Source organism: Hetaerina americana, unplaced genomic scaffold (assembly GCF_022747635.1).
Source record: "Hetaerina americana unplaced genomic scaffold, ioHetAmer1.1.p SCAF_3, whole genome shotgun sequence".
In the NCBI taxonomy this organism is placed as follows: domain Eukaryota; kingdom Metazoa; phylum Arthropoda; class Insecta; order Odonata; family Calopterygidae; genus Hetaerina; species Hetaerina americana.
The window spans coordinates 12,525,163-12,540,076 of NW_027286874.1; the positions used below are offsets into that span (position 1 = coordinate 12,525,163).

Consider the following 14,914-nt stretch of genomic DNA (forward strand, 5'->3'; position numbering starts at 1 on the left):
TGCCCCCTTTATAGATGGAAGTTATATGGATTAGCTTCCACTTATCTTCTTCTATCAATTTTAGAAGAAAAATTTCTAGAAACAGCAAAATGCCTTCAGCTACTTTCTTTAATATTCTAGCAGGCATTTCTTCTGGACCAGGCGCTTTGTTTGCTTAGATACTACAGAGCAGATGTTCTATTCCCTTCTTGGTCAGTGTAATATAGCTCGTGTGTTCCCCGGGTGGGTGAGGAAGCTTGTTTGGTGCGTATGCATCTTTATTGTAGATGCTCTGGAAAAAATTGTCTAAGATATTTGCCTTTTTCACGCTATCTGTAATAATTTCTCCATTTTCGGTCTTCAAAGAATGAACAGTTGGACGTTTACCCTGTATTTCCCTAACATAGGACCAGAATGACTTTGGATTTTCCTCAAGATATTCCAAAAGCATTTTAGATTTAAAAGAGTGTAGTGCTGTGCGCATAATACTTTTAGTCTTACTACGACATTCTTTCAGTTGCTGTTTGGATCAATTCACATTAACTATAACGTCACTTTTTAAACTCTTTTTGAAATTAGACAGCCTTCTTTGCCTTCTTCATGCCGATCTGACTTCCCCATTGCACCATCTAGGTTCCTTACTGCCACATTTAAGTTTGGATGGGATGTGCATCTTCATTCATTTCCTTAAAAATTAAAGAAATATTTCCCAAATGTTCTCTGTATCAGTTGTCACTATTTTGGCCTTGTATTCTGGTAATTCTTTTTTTAAATATTCTTGTAGTCCATTAAAATTTGCCTTGTAGAATAAGTCTAGTTTACACTTTTCTTTGTTTATTTTCATGAACTTGGTTTTTAACTCTACAAACATAGCTTATGGTCACTGATTCCATCTCTTATTTCAATGTTTGTCACGATTTTGGGCATAAAATTCGCGATGATATTCAGTATGCTGTGACCCCGTGTTGGTGATTTAATAATTTGTCCTAAAGAGTTTTTGGCAAATACATGAAGGAGTTTTTGGCAAATACATGAAGGAGTTTTTGGCAATAATCTCTGTTTTTGACAAATTTTTCTACGCAGTACGTGCCCCAATCAATTGACAGTAGATTTGTATCACCAGTGATTATAATAATATTGTTGCTATGTTTGTGGCTGAGAGTGGATATTTGGTCGTCGAGCTTGGGTAGAACATCTGTATTAGAATCTGGGGGTCTGTAAAATAAGCACAGGAATAGGCTTCTGTCGTTGTAGTCCTTTATGTTGCACCAAATGCTTTCTACGTCATTTTCGTCACATTCATATCTTTGGCTACTAAGATGTGACTTTACAGCAATGGATACTCCCCCGCCCCATCTATTTGGCCTGTCCTTTCTGTAAATTGTGAAACCACTCGGAAAAACTTCATTGTTTGTTATATCTCCCATGAGCCAACTCTCCGTTCCAACTACTATGTCTGCCTTTGTACTAACAAAATATGTTCAATATGCGATATTTTGTTTCTAAGGCTACGGCAATTTAATGTTATAATTTTTATTTGGTGATTCACTTTTTACGTATGTTCACAAAACTGTTTCATGAGGATTCATAGTTAATAGAGGCAAAAGTATTACATTCACTCACATTACTATCTTTTATGTATTTAGAGGCACCAATTTTATTAAATTTACGTGGATTATGTTGTTCAAACGCAAGTGTTTGTTTGTTCAATTGTTTTGAGATTTGAGAGGCATAACCTGATCTGAATTATAAAGGATCTCAGGTTTGACTGATCTGAATTGACAAAAAGCGCTGGATTTAAACAATTGACAAAAAGCACTTTAGTTATCCCGATAGATGACCTCCGCTCTTGCCTACCAACTATGCTAAACCCTCGAAACGTGTTCGGGCAACCGACGCGCCAAAAACTGCGATGCCTCGGCAATATAACGAACCCCGGAGCGATTACGGGGTACCCGACACGATGAGAGAGGACAGGCTTCGGATCAACGAAGTCCGCTCCTATTTCCCCACAAAATCTCAACAATCTTTGCTTTAAATCCTCTATTCGGCTCCAAACGAGTCTTCCGCAGTCAATACGCGGCAAAATACCACAAATACTAATATTAATTGGGACCTTCAACTCCGCCTCGACGTTTCACCTCCCGAGTGTATCTCCTTAAAGGAGCGCAAGATCTCTTCAGATCAACGTTCCGATGCGTCGTTTGTCCCCACATGAGCCGCAAGATGATATGGCAGGAGAAGAGAGGAAGTTGTTAGAGGGTTTCCATATAGATGATAAAATAAGTGGAGAGGACGTATTGAAAGAATGTGGATATTTAATGCTAATGTAAATGGGAGGCCGTTGTTAGAGAAGGCAAGTCCGTTGCAAGAGAATCAATGTTGGATTTGGGGAAAGTAGTCTTAAGTCCACAGCAAAGTAAGTTTTCAGAGACTACCCAAAGCCTAACTCTTATCAGAACAAAATACCTTTTAAAATTATACTAATGACAGGCATCTCTTTAGCATGCCATTCTATTCTGGAAGCTGGCTATTGCTAAGATATAAAACAGTGGGGTAGCAAACCCTTGTGATACATCAAAGTCTATTGTTCTCATTTACTATCACAGGACATTTGGATCAGCATTGGCATTTACTATGACAATGCCTATTCTTTCTCCACTACCTATATTACCAGCTCTTTGCAATCTCTCAAATAAATTTACAGAGTCAACACACTACAAGAGATCTCCTGTCCATGACCTTGACCCTCAACCTATCAAACCAACCTTCAAGATATGTTGATAACATAATATATTAGTTTCCATTGGAATGGATCAATCATCACAGTAATCCTCCTTGGGTAAATGCCATTTTAATCGGAATATCTCTATTAACTTACAAAGAAAAGAACATAAATGGAATACCGTATACATAATATAGTCACCAAAGATTATTTCATACCGATAATTCATATCTCTAGTAATTCCACGGGAATGTGGAAATAACTTTTAACCCTGATGTTAATCCCAAATGGATTAATGTTACTTGCCACAGCACCTTTATATGTCCACCGGGCAGTTACAACATCGCCACATTCTACGTTTACAAAAAAAGGCTACTTCTCTAAAAAATCTCTCAAAATACATTAACAAATTTTCTGATAAGAAACAATCTTATTAATGCGTATGAGAAGGAATGATACAATGAGGAAGATAGAAAGCAATAAAGATTCAGTAATGCCTGGAAACACAATTGGGGAATTGAGTCAAGAAGGCTTTTTGTCCCTAAATTACATCCCAAAAGTTGTCACACATCATCACTGAAGAAAGAACACATGATAGCAGATCCCTACGTCATACTACTGACGTTGTCATCACGACTATAATTTTACTTTTACCAAAATTTCGGACGCACATAAAATAGTTTATTTTGTATCGTCCGCAGCTTTAAATGTCAAGCGAATTTCGACGACCAAAAACTGCACATTTAGGGCCCACATTCATCGGAGGCTTATAAGGAAGTTTTTTAAGGTATGTGAGCCATGCCACCCTTCAAAGCCAGCCATGTAGGGTAGACCGGAATGGCGTCAATTGTGATTGTTTACAGATTATGTCACAAAATACGAGGGTCATCCGGAAAGTAGTACCCGTTCGTGCCGCATGAAGTGCTGACGACGCGAGTAGCCGCTGGACGAGGTCAGATAGCTTCAGTGGCTTGTCTGCCTTCTCTGAGCCAAGTTGCGTGACGCTAGCATTGCCTGTGTTGTTTCTGTGATTGTTTACAATGTTTAAAAAAATTGAGAACGCCGCCAGTTGTGAAGTGAGGGCAGTGATTAAATTCCTCAATGCAAGAAACGTTCGCCCATGTGATATTCATCGCCAATTAAAGGAGGTGTATGGAGACAATGTAATGGACGAGTCGTCTGTTCGGCGGTGGTGTCGCAACTTCAACATGGGGAGGGGGAACACACACGACGATGAGCGTTCGGAGAGACCGTCTGTCATTACAGACCAACTGGTGAGCTCAGTTGACGAATTCGTGAGGAACGATCGGCGCGTCACAATTGATGACATCTGTGAGCATTTTCCCAATGTTTCTCGAACAATTGTTCATGAAATTGTTAAACACCATCTGCATTATGCAAAAATTTGTGCAAGATGGGTCCCTCGCGTATCTCAATGAGCTGGCGGCGAAGGACTATGCAGCAGGAATACAGAAACTTGTCACACGTTATGACAAATGCCTTAATTTGCTTGGAGATTATGTTGAGCAGTAGTTTAAAGTATCCTCTTTCAAATAAAATTTTTTATGTTTGTTAATATTTACTTTTGTGTCTTTATTTCACGAACGGGTACTACTTTCCGGATGACCCTCGTATTATGCTCCCTGAAAGTATTTCACTAAATTTCAGTTTCACAAGTGACAAAAACACCGGCGAAATAGATCATTAAAGCTTTAAGAACCAGACTTCAGTTTAAAATACTCGAATTTTAATGTAATTCATTGATTTTACCGCATTCCCTCCCTAGTTTATCCGCCGCGACTAAAGTGTAGCGTGCGTCATATTCCGAATGATGTCAGGGTATTTGTGTATGGCAGATACATTGTGGCAAAGCATTTAGGAAGGAATACCATTCCTTTCTAATCCTATTTGCAGAATTATCAGGCCATCTGCTAAGGTCAGGCACCACTCAACAATATATCCTCGATCTCTTAAGTACAAACTAATGACTCATCAAAAAATCACTGTGAACCCCAGATGTGGTCAAAAATGAAACCACGAAGAGCATAGGCAATTATCCCAACATTCTCATTTAAGCGTAACGTTTAGCCGCAGTCGAATTCTTGCTACACCGTAAATCGTTATTCTTGAACTCCTTTGTTAATATCAAAAGTGAGTAGATTGATCCATACTATGGTTTCATCAATTTCATGAGTTCTGGTAGTACTCCGGGCTCAAAATCGCTTCCTAATCTGTAAAACATCAACAATTGTGCCGCAATCTCATGAAGTAAACAAACGACGGTCATATCAGAAAAATACAGCAGAATATACATAAATGTATATTATGCTGACGATGCACGACATGACAAAGTGAAGTGGACTCATATTGAACCACGGCCTGATTATGACGGTATCTAATCTAATCCTGAATTCCCGTTATTCTTTTCATAGCTTCAAGAGCCCCTCAATCCTTCCCCATCAGAACCAGCCCTCCCACATCCTAGGCTCATTCCTCCCATAGCCCCTCGCAAGCCGAACCCTCTCACCGTTGCACACGAACGAGATCCCTACTGTATTGGGGAGGGATTTGTGGGAGGGAACGCAAACGCCCCCTTCTTCCCCCTCCTAGGGACGTTCCGTCTGTATCTCTTTTATAACGCTTCCACTCTCACACAAACGGTCTACAGCCCAAGGCATTCCGTTCTCACACAGTGAATGGAGCAACTATATACATGCATACAGCTTCTCGCGGGAGGGAGATGGAGCGAGAGAAAGAGATCACGATGAGGTGAGGCGGAGGAAGGAAGCTGGGGGAGGGGGGAAGGCATTGGCGTCGCTGGGAAAGGGGGAGGAGGAGGAGGGAGGCCCATGACTCACCCCGCAAATGCGGTCACGCTCTGCATGGATCGACTACGTTTACTGGAGGGAGGGAAGGGGGCGTGAGCGTTGCCGTCCACTGGTCAACTCCGAGCGCACGCATCTTAAACGGCGGTACGTTTCCTCATCGCCGAGAGTTATGTACGGCAGGCTTTCAAATAATTCCCTCTCTCTCCTCCTCCTAACCTGCAAATACCGCCGCCACCGGTCAAGGAAAAACCCCACTATTCACCCCGACTCCTTTTTTTTTTACTGGAACTCTCACAATGACTCGCTTTGTCGACTTTTAAGGCTGCCATGGCCCCTTCCCCACTCTTAAACCCTACTCCTTCATCCATCTTTTCCTCCTCTGCCGTTCCTCGTTGCGAGGAGGATTGTGGCGAGCGAAAGGAAGAGGGAATAAAGAGGGGGGCGAGAGGACATCGAGGGGGATGACGGCCGGGAAGGCACGGGGTATGTAATCCGCCATCGGCAACGAAGCATCCCAGGAATACTAAAACGCATTTGCCCTTCGCGGTCATCACATGGGCATCGCCACGTCTCGGCAGAAGGACACCACTCACAGAGCAGACATCCCATCCCCCAAGAGGGGCCGCCGCTACGTTGTGGTGACAGCCTATACAGCGGTCGTCTTCCCAGACGGCACAGGGCTCACGCTCTCACCCAACCCGGAACACCCGGAGGGCGAACGTGCGGTTTTTACTACGAGGTGGTCTGCTTCGAGCTAACGACAGTGATCGCTGAATAAGGCATCACGCCGGGAATTCCTTTACGATCCCAACACCGACTTGGCGATTTTCCTCGCGGCCCGAGATTCCTCTACTCGTCGATATCATTTTCAAGGACCTATAAAAAAGGGGAAAATTCGAGGAAACCCATTCCTTCTCAGAGATCAACAGCCTGGCGTGTGTGCTCTCCTTCCGCTCAAAGCGACATGAACATCGGATGACAGCTTAGCCGATGCGTAGGTTCTGTGTTATATCAATAACCGATCTAATTTTGACAACATCCCCTCTAGGGCGGAAGTGAAGTGACGCTTGGATAGATAGTTGAGTTTCCAAGGCGACGGCGCCGCACACACATCCCATTCGACGGAAAAATCATTCAGGAAAGGGAGAGTGAGCATCATCACCGGGCTGAAATTTCCCGCTTCTCTCATCGCGGATGCTCTTTCTTCTGGGGTCTGGCTGAAACCGCTGGCCTCGCTGGTACTCACCCGCGGCTGTCACGATCGAGATTGTCCACGGTGGGGATTCGACCGAGGACGCGGTGAAATTCCGTCCGGTCACCACCCTTTTTATCAGCCTTTCATCTTTGAGCCGACATATGGCCCGCCACTCACTCGATGGCTGGCTGCCGAGAATGGTAAAGGCCTCTCGAGGAGTGACGGTCGCCCCGCGATACCGATCTAGAAAACTGCCGCTGGCCCTCGGGGACACTGGAAAACTCAAGTGTGCAACCCGCTAAAAAAACGTCGTCTTAACGAAGGCATCTCTAAAAGAAGTATATCAAAGTAGCATCACATAGTAATAAGAGCGTGAGAGGATATGCAGGGTCGACGGCCCCCGGAGGAGTAGCTGCTCCCTAGTTCAAGAAATCGATCGATGAATGAACGTGCGATTGTCTCGCACACGCCTCCGCCGCTTAGTTCGTCATCTACTACATCATAAATAATACGATTCATCCCATAACATACACGTACAATTACTATTCCCACTTCGGATGGAGATCGTGTTCCTAGTGGGGCTGAATTCGGGTCTCACATTCTATGGCAATATTCTAGAGCGGAATTCATGGCATTCACCCTTAAGGCTTTCGTTAACGGTCGCATTAGTGCAGTGGCACGCACTCGTCCACAATTCGAACCGTTCTGCCATCGTTCAGTGGGCACTACGTCGGTTTTTTCTGTGACTGTTCCGCAATTTTCGGGTCTTCAAAAATACCAACCCTACAATTATCTAATTGGTTCATCAAACCAAACATCAGTGGAAACAATTTTAAGTGGTCTCGAGGCGACGACCAATCAGTCGCAGTAAAATATCACTGCTGTCATGAAATGGTAATGACTCTGTAATTCCGAAAAAAATTATATTTATGCCTCTTTAAACTATTAACAGGTACACTAAAATGATAATATTACATATTATTCATAACAAGAAAATGCATCAGTGGAAGGATTCAAATCGGCCACATTAACGTGTAAACAAGAGGTAATTCGTTTGCACTAGAATATGGTTTAATTATTGGTCAACGATGCATGTGGTGCTATAACGTAATCGCCAGTATAATGTGGCCGCAATCTGAAGAACAGGCCGAGAAAACAATGAAAGAAAAACGATAGATCAGGAGGAACTGTTGCGAAGGAAAATAAGGAAAGAGATCACGAGTCGGACAAAGGAGAGGCGTCAAGGTTGAAAGACGAATTGCGAAAAAAGGATGGAGCTAACAAAGATGGTGCCGCAGTGAATTTTAGCAAACAATATTGCAATTCTAACCGAAGATGATGGAGTACTAGTTAACTCCCCGAACGGTGAGCGAGTCTCAACGCCCGAGCGCGCTCACGGAAACAATAAACGGACGCACGGGTCGACGGACTCCTTCCCTCCCGTGTTTGGAGACTCACCGCTGCAGTCACGGACTGGGGCGTAGCCGTCGAGGAGGTGGTGACGGAGACGGAGGTCGGCGGGGGCGGTTGCTGCGGCAAGTTGGGCACCGTTGGGGGCGTGGGCACGGTCGGAGGACGCGGGACCTCCGCCTCGAAGAGTCGCTGCCTCTGAGCCAGTCGGTCCAGGCTAGACAGACGGTAGCCTGACCCGATGCCGGCGTACTTGGGAGGCGTCGGCGGGGGGGCGGTTCGGGGCGAGGCCCTCCTACCGATCCCATCGTCCCCCCAGCGTGCCCCCGCCGGGGCGGGGGCGGGCGCGGAGTCGCCAGGGCGGGGCGCCGACCCGTTGGCCACGTGCACCTCCGAGGAAGGCGTCCCCGCGGCGGTGCTCATGAGCGACGGCGGAAAAGGGACAACGAAGACGGGGGAGAACGGTTGGGGATACTGGGCCCCAAGATATGAGACCAGTCACAACCACACGCTCGAACACAAACACACTAACACTACACTAACCAACTGGCCGGGGAGATAAGCTGAAGACGGGAGAGTTTTTGAGGAGGGGAAGGGGAGGCTGTATCCTCCCTCGCACGCCTCTTCGAATCCGGCGGCGCGATAAAGAGGGTGGATGGAAGGACGAAGGACCACCCGCGGACGCCTCAACTTCTCATTCGGGACGGACGGGTCGAGGTGGAAAGATATTCCCTTCTCACTTTACAGCACACTACACAACCACATGCGAACACGCGACGGGGCAGATGCACGCGGTATACCAAAAGAGTCCTCTTTTCCTCAGAGGACGAGAGCGGACGCGCCCAGCCCACTCGCAAACATCTGGCACGCAGGCTTGTCCACGCAACGCGCACGCCACCCCCGGCCACGCCGAGAAGTTGACCGGCTACCCCTACTCGCGCACAGCTCCCCACCCCCTCGGCTCCATACGCCTTCGCGCTGTTGAGGGTGGGGGTAAAGGGATACCGAGCCGCAGGAGAGGATGAGGTGGAGGAAGGGATGGCTGCTGATGCGAAAGTGGGGAGGGATGTTATGGGAAAACTTGAGGAGAGGTGGGGGCAATGGAGGATGGCAGCGGCAGAGGGATCGTGTGCCAGTCGAGGTATGGAGGGGGAAAGAAAGAGAGAGGTTAATGGAAGGAGTGTGAGGGAAATATAGAAAGCCTTCCCCTGTCAGTAGTTCCGCCTTTCTCCACTAGAAGGAGCCACGTGACAGCGGCGGCGACTCAGTGGAATCGCATTGCTGTTCGATCGGTCGGGAGGCGGGAGGGAGGGCAGGTCGGGGAGGAAGAAATGATGTAGGGATGAGGCAGGGGGGGGGGGCGAGAGAGAAAAAGATGGACGAGAGAGAAAGAGATGGGGGGGCAGAGTGCGTCACACGAGACAGGCAGAGTGTAGGGGAAGGAGAGTCCCTCGTGTCGCCCGTCGCCTCAACAATCAAGTCTCCACTCAATGCAGAATGCGCGCGAGCGAAATTTCCTCTGGCTACCGCGGGGAGGGACAGGCGTTGATGAAGGGTTGTTAAGGTTTTTTTCTCCGCGATGGGAATGTTCCCGCGCGCTTCGCGACGCGATAAGCACGATTGAGTGGGATAGCGGGAGAGGGAACCAAAAAACTCGTCAGGGGTTCCTATCCCGGGGATATACCGGGGCATTCCCCGGTCTGGCTAGGGCAACAGTAATCATGGGAATCCTTGGAAATTCAATCCATATGCACTCTCCGAAATGGAATTACCAAGAAGACTGAAGTGGTTGCGGTGGCTGTCAATAAATGTTTTTTCATCCCCTCGATTCCGTCCACCACTGACTCCAGCATCCTTCCGGTGTCCACTACCGAAAATTCTAATCCCGGTCCCTTGGATCGCGCAGGATTTCGACTTTCAGGGGACAAACATTGATAGAAAATCTCACTATTTCTCATGTCTTTTTAAGTAGTAAATATTACGGAATCTAGTATCGAATGAAAGGCTCAAATGCGAATCGTTACTTAAATGTTATTTATTCATATACCCTGCAAGACACCGCTAGGGTGTGTGGCAGGGGGTGAATACGCACCAGACCAATTTTGAACCGAAAATGACTACCGCGCTCAATGTTATTCTGATCCCTTTTCGTTCGTGGACAAAATTACCTCTTAAATCTATCTGTTCTACACTTAATCTCTCTAATTTTATTAGTATGACCCCTAATACAATGGGGGTAATAATATATTCCCAGCCTAGCTGCTCTAATATTTTGGATACGCCATTTAGTTTATCATAACAACGTTTATACATCTAGCTCCTCTATGCTGCACGCGATCCAATTCGGTAATTAATCCAACTTCGTGAGGATCCCATATACTTACAGCATATTCTAAATGAGGCGTAAACAATGACAGATAACATTTCTCTTTAACCTTTTCATCACATTTACCTAGCACTCTTCTAATAAATCCTAATTTTTTTTTAGCTTGTCCACATATTCCCCGTATGTGTTTCACCCAGGAGAGATCGCGAGTGAGGGTAAAGCCTAGGTATTTAATTGAGTCTACTACTAATCTACTATCGAGTATTATAGCATGCAGCTCAAATTACCAAGGCCTATGCATTAAAGATTAAAACGCATACCAAATTTAGGAGAAGCGCCGAGGGCTTGATTCGACGTGACCTCTCATCGTCCTCTCATCCCTTCAATTTCCCCAGTACAATAAGTCTTCTACGCGGGGCTTTCCTTACTGAGGATGACTGCACCCTTCGAGTTTCCATTTGCTCTATTTCCTAATTACTTTATCAAAGCGTTTTGTTGCATTGGTCTTCAACTCTTCATTGTTCTTACAGATATCGGTGGGATCCAAGCAGAGACCGGACAGCGACTGAATCGCTCAAATGTTTCTGGACACGAAATTAAATGAATATGCCTGGCGAAAAGAAGTGGAAGCCGGTAGCCTTTTGCTAGATAACCGGATTTGGACCAAATACCATAAACCAATTTAGAGTACATGACAAATGCCTTCTCGATTGAATCAATCATAAAACTTAAAACCGGTCTAGGGTGCGATGCTTGGACCACATCGAAGGGAGTTAATGCACAATTGATTCCCCATTTCTCTCCAAATATAATAAAAATAAAAGTCGTCCAACGCAACAGTTCCCTCGCTACTTTTCAAACTGGCGACGTCTAAGTGGTGCCATATATTTTCTCCTGTCTTTACGACATGGGTAATTTAATTTCTTCCGCATTCGCTGTTATATCTGTGCCACCTTGATATTGTGGCGTCCTTTCTGTTAGGCGCTACAAGTAATCGCGAAAAATCTTTCGCAAATGTTCCTTAAACACATGGAAAAAATCAAACAAAACCTTAGAAATTCAAGAAAAATTGTTATATCTAAAGCTTATGTCCAAATTTAAATGGGAGGTTCAAGGAGCGGCGATTCAATGAAAAACTTTTTTATTCTGATAAAATATATTTCAATAAATGTTGATTCCTTACATCAAGGGCTGTTGTCAAGAAATTCGTACATGCAAACATTAAGTTGTTTAGAAAATTTAAATCGTATGCTTTTAATCCATTAGAACATTTTTTCCACCAGACCATTTCAATTGATTCCGAAAATATTTGCTCCACACAGATGCCTGTATATCTTTGCCCTAAAAATTATGTCACTGTCATTTTGGATTAACCGATACTTTATTAGTGCGCTGGTAAGGAGAACTTCCACTAGAGGAGTCAAAAAAACCAGATGTATTCTAACAAAAAAATACTCCAAAATGTATGCAGAGTTCCCAATCCAACAGCAACGTTCAAAAAGTTAATTTTTATCCACTGTTATGGGATTTAAGTATATTACACACAAAACCTTGCTAGTTTTGTTCAGTTTTTCTGGAGATAAAAGTCATTACTGTCAGCTAGTTTTCTCAGTGAAAAATAGTATTTAATCACTTGGGAGCCTTTTGATTGTTTCGTGGTACACGAAACAATCAAAAGGCTCCCAAAAGTGCAGCAAATATGCCTTAGTCTGCAAGAGTTATAATAAAGGATACAAAATTAACAAAATAAAACCCTTCCAAAAGAGGAAAAAAATTAAACCACGATATTATGCTTGTCATATAAACGAGAGGCGAGTCTCGTTTCCGTCGTGACTTCTGCCGCGTTTTTAGTTACAAAAGTGGATGCATTCCCGTTCAGAGATGAATGATAAATAAACACCATCTTATCTAGAGTCAAATACATATTTGCATAGAACACCGACTTGGAATAGTATTCCATCAAGTATGTAAACCCGTGGCTAATGCTTGAGCAATTCCATTACTCTTGGAACCAACGGGATATGAGTAACCGTACATGTATGCGGGCGGAGTACCAGCTCTTAAAGACCCATACAGATATGCCCATACTCAAAATAACCTTTCCAACAACCCTGTACAAGTATAAGAGGTGCACAACAGACGCTACTCTGGCATGTCGGGATAATATTTATTCTGCGGCACGTATGTGAGTGCTTCGAGGGAAGCTAATAAGACGCTGCAGGCGAGTCGAAACAGACCTCGGCGCTTGAGCTACGTCTCCCCAACGCAACGCTCGATTTTACAGAATAGATGTGATGGCGAAAATCATCGTGTGCCTGGACAGGTAGGAAAAACACGTCTCGAATCCTAATTTTCTCTGCGCTGAGTACAATCATGTATAATAGTGAGCTCGTCGAATCATGCTACGGGATGAAAGCACGCGGAAGGAAAGTAAGAAATGTAACCACATGGCTTGCGACAAACCTTAATTCAATTACCGCAAAGCAAAAAAAGATACACTAATCAAGCGTTAATTAGCCCACAATTTGTCACCTTCAAGAAAAAATAAGATGCGCAGAGCTCAATTCTTTTTCTGGAAAATAACTGGTTCCAACGCGAAACGTTTGTCCTCTAGTGGAGTCCAGTGTTTGGCAGGAATGAACCCGTACTTCGGTTTCGGTGACAACGAACTATTTAACTGGAGGAATTCCAACGCCCCCATCCCTCCAATACTCTTAACTCGAGGAGCACGGAGGAATGTGCACCAGCCATTAATAAAAGAAGTCGCAACTTTTCGTTTATCTGAATCGTCCCTCGGCCAATCCTTCACGGGCATTTTTCGAGAATCAAACGTCAGAAGACTATTTCCACCATTGCTGCTGCTCCTAATGATGGCTGAGTAAGTTTTCAATCGCTTTGAACACAGTGGGGACGATGGAATCGTAAACATATCTTGAGCGTATTTGCCCTTGACGACGACCCCAGATATCACAACGAAAGTTTCAGGTCAGCCTATTTCAGTCCGTCTTCCGCCTTTCTCCATCAGGGTTAAATATATCTATATATCTAATATATATATATATATATATATATATATATATATATATATATATATATATATATATATATGTATATATATTTCAGATATTACTTATTGTGTTACTAATATATATATTAGTAGCATAATTAGTATGTCTGCATTGCTTGATTAGGCGGTTAATGACAGGTTATTCAACTGTAGAATGGGCTAGCGCACCACTGCTTTAAATCACACACTATCTAACCGCATTGAACGGAAAACTTAACTGAAGGAATGGGGACACGAAAATGTTGTCACGTTCATAGAAAACATTAACCGTCAACTTTCGGAGATCCACTGCAGATACAATTAATAGCCTGACCTTCCATAAAAAATCACCGAGTCAAATCTCGAGCTCTAGGATCAGAATGATTTCAAGTTACCATGGCCGTAACCAGACTTGGACTGTAACGCGTCAAATGTTAATTTGTTTAGTGAAAAAGTTAAAGTTTCAAACAACTCTCAACCCGTTCATTTTATCGCGACAAAACCAACGTTAAACGTTAATTCGTCAGACGAAAGCTGTGATAAGGAAAACTGTATGTTGATAGCAATGCGAGGCAAAAGGAGAGAGAACTATAAGCCAGTATATCCAACTTCTCCATCATTTGGTTAAATGTACCCGGTTGTCAACTTCTATGAAGATTCATTTCGTCTTTGAGTTTTGAATACATCAATACACGAGTTTTTGCGGTAATAAAAATTTTTTGTTCAATAAACGTGAGTATTAAATGAAAAGTTATACCTAATTTAATTTAACAAAATAATTTTATCGGGATTTAACTTTTAAATTAGTTTAAAAGAAAAATATATAACATTTACTCCTATTCCAAAAAAGTCAAAGGCTACATCATGTGATGACTACAAAACAATAAGTTTGGTTTCGCACGCAACTTAAGGGGTACTCAGGATCATCAACAAGAGGATGGAGAGCAGGGCTAATAATTACTTAAGGAATGATCAATTAGGGTTCAGAAAGGGGAGAGGAGCGCGTGCAATCAATGCAATAATGAGATCACCAATAGAGAGGAATATAGAATACAATCAGGACGTATTTGCCCGTTTCGTAGAGTTTGAAAAGCTGTTTGATAGAGTGAATTGGGAAAAACTAATGAATATATTGAAAAAAAAATAGGAATTGATTGGAGGGATAGTAGGCTAATCCGCAACATGTACATGTCTCAGACTGCTCAGGAGCGAGCGGGGGATGGAGGGTCCGGATGGGCAGTGTTAGGAAGAGGATTAAGGCAGGAATGTCCATTATTACCTTACATGTTCGGCGTAAGTATGGAGGATATTGAAGATAGGAATGAAAGTCGTCAGGGAATTCGTAAAATCAGTTGGACTTGCTGATTACCAAGCTCTAGTTTGTCTGTCAGCCGAGGGGTTGCAA

The 14,914-nt window shown here is 43.8% G+C and overlaps 1 protein-coding gene across 1 annotated transcript in view; it reads right to left on the reverse strand.

The window, feature by feature from the left end:
* Positions 1 to 9,004, reverse strand: part of pnut (septin 7-like protein pnut) — a 49,673-nt gene extending 40,669 nt beyond the window's left edge. Inside the window, exon 1 of the mRNA XM_071588581.1 lies at positions 8,186 to 9,004. Within this exon, the coding sequence (XP_071444682.1) occupies positions 8,186 to 8,560 (375 nt within the window). The 5' untranslated portion in view covers positions 8,561 to 9,004. The remainder of the gene's footprint in view (positions 1 to 8,185) is intronic.
* Between the last annotated feature and the right edge of the window lie 5,910 nt (positions 9,005 to 14,914).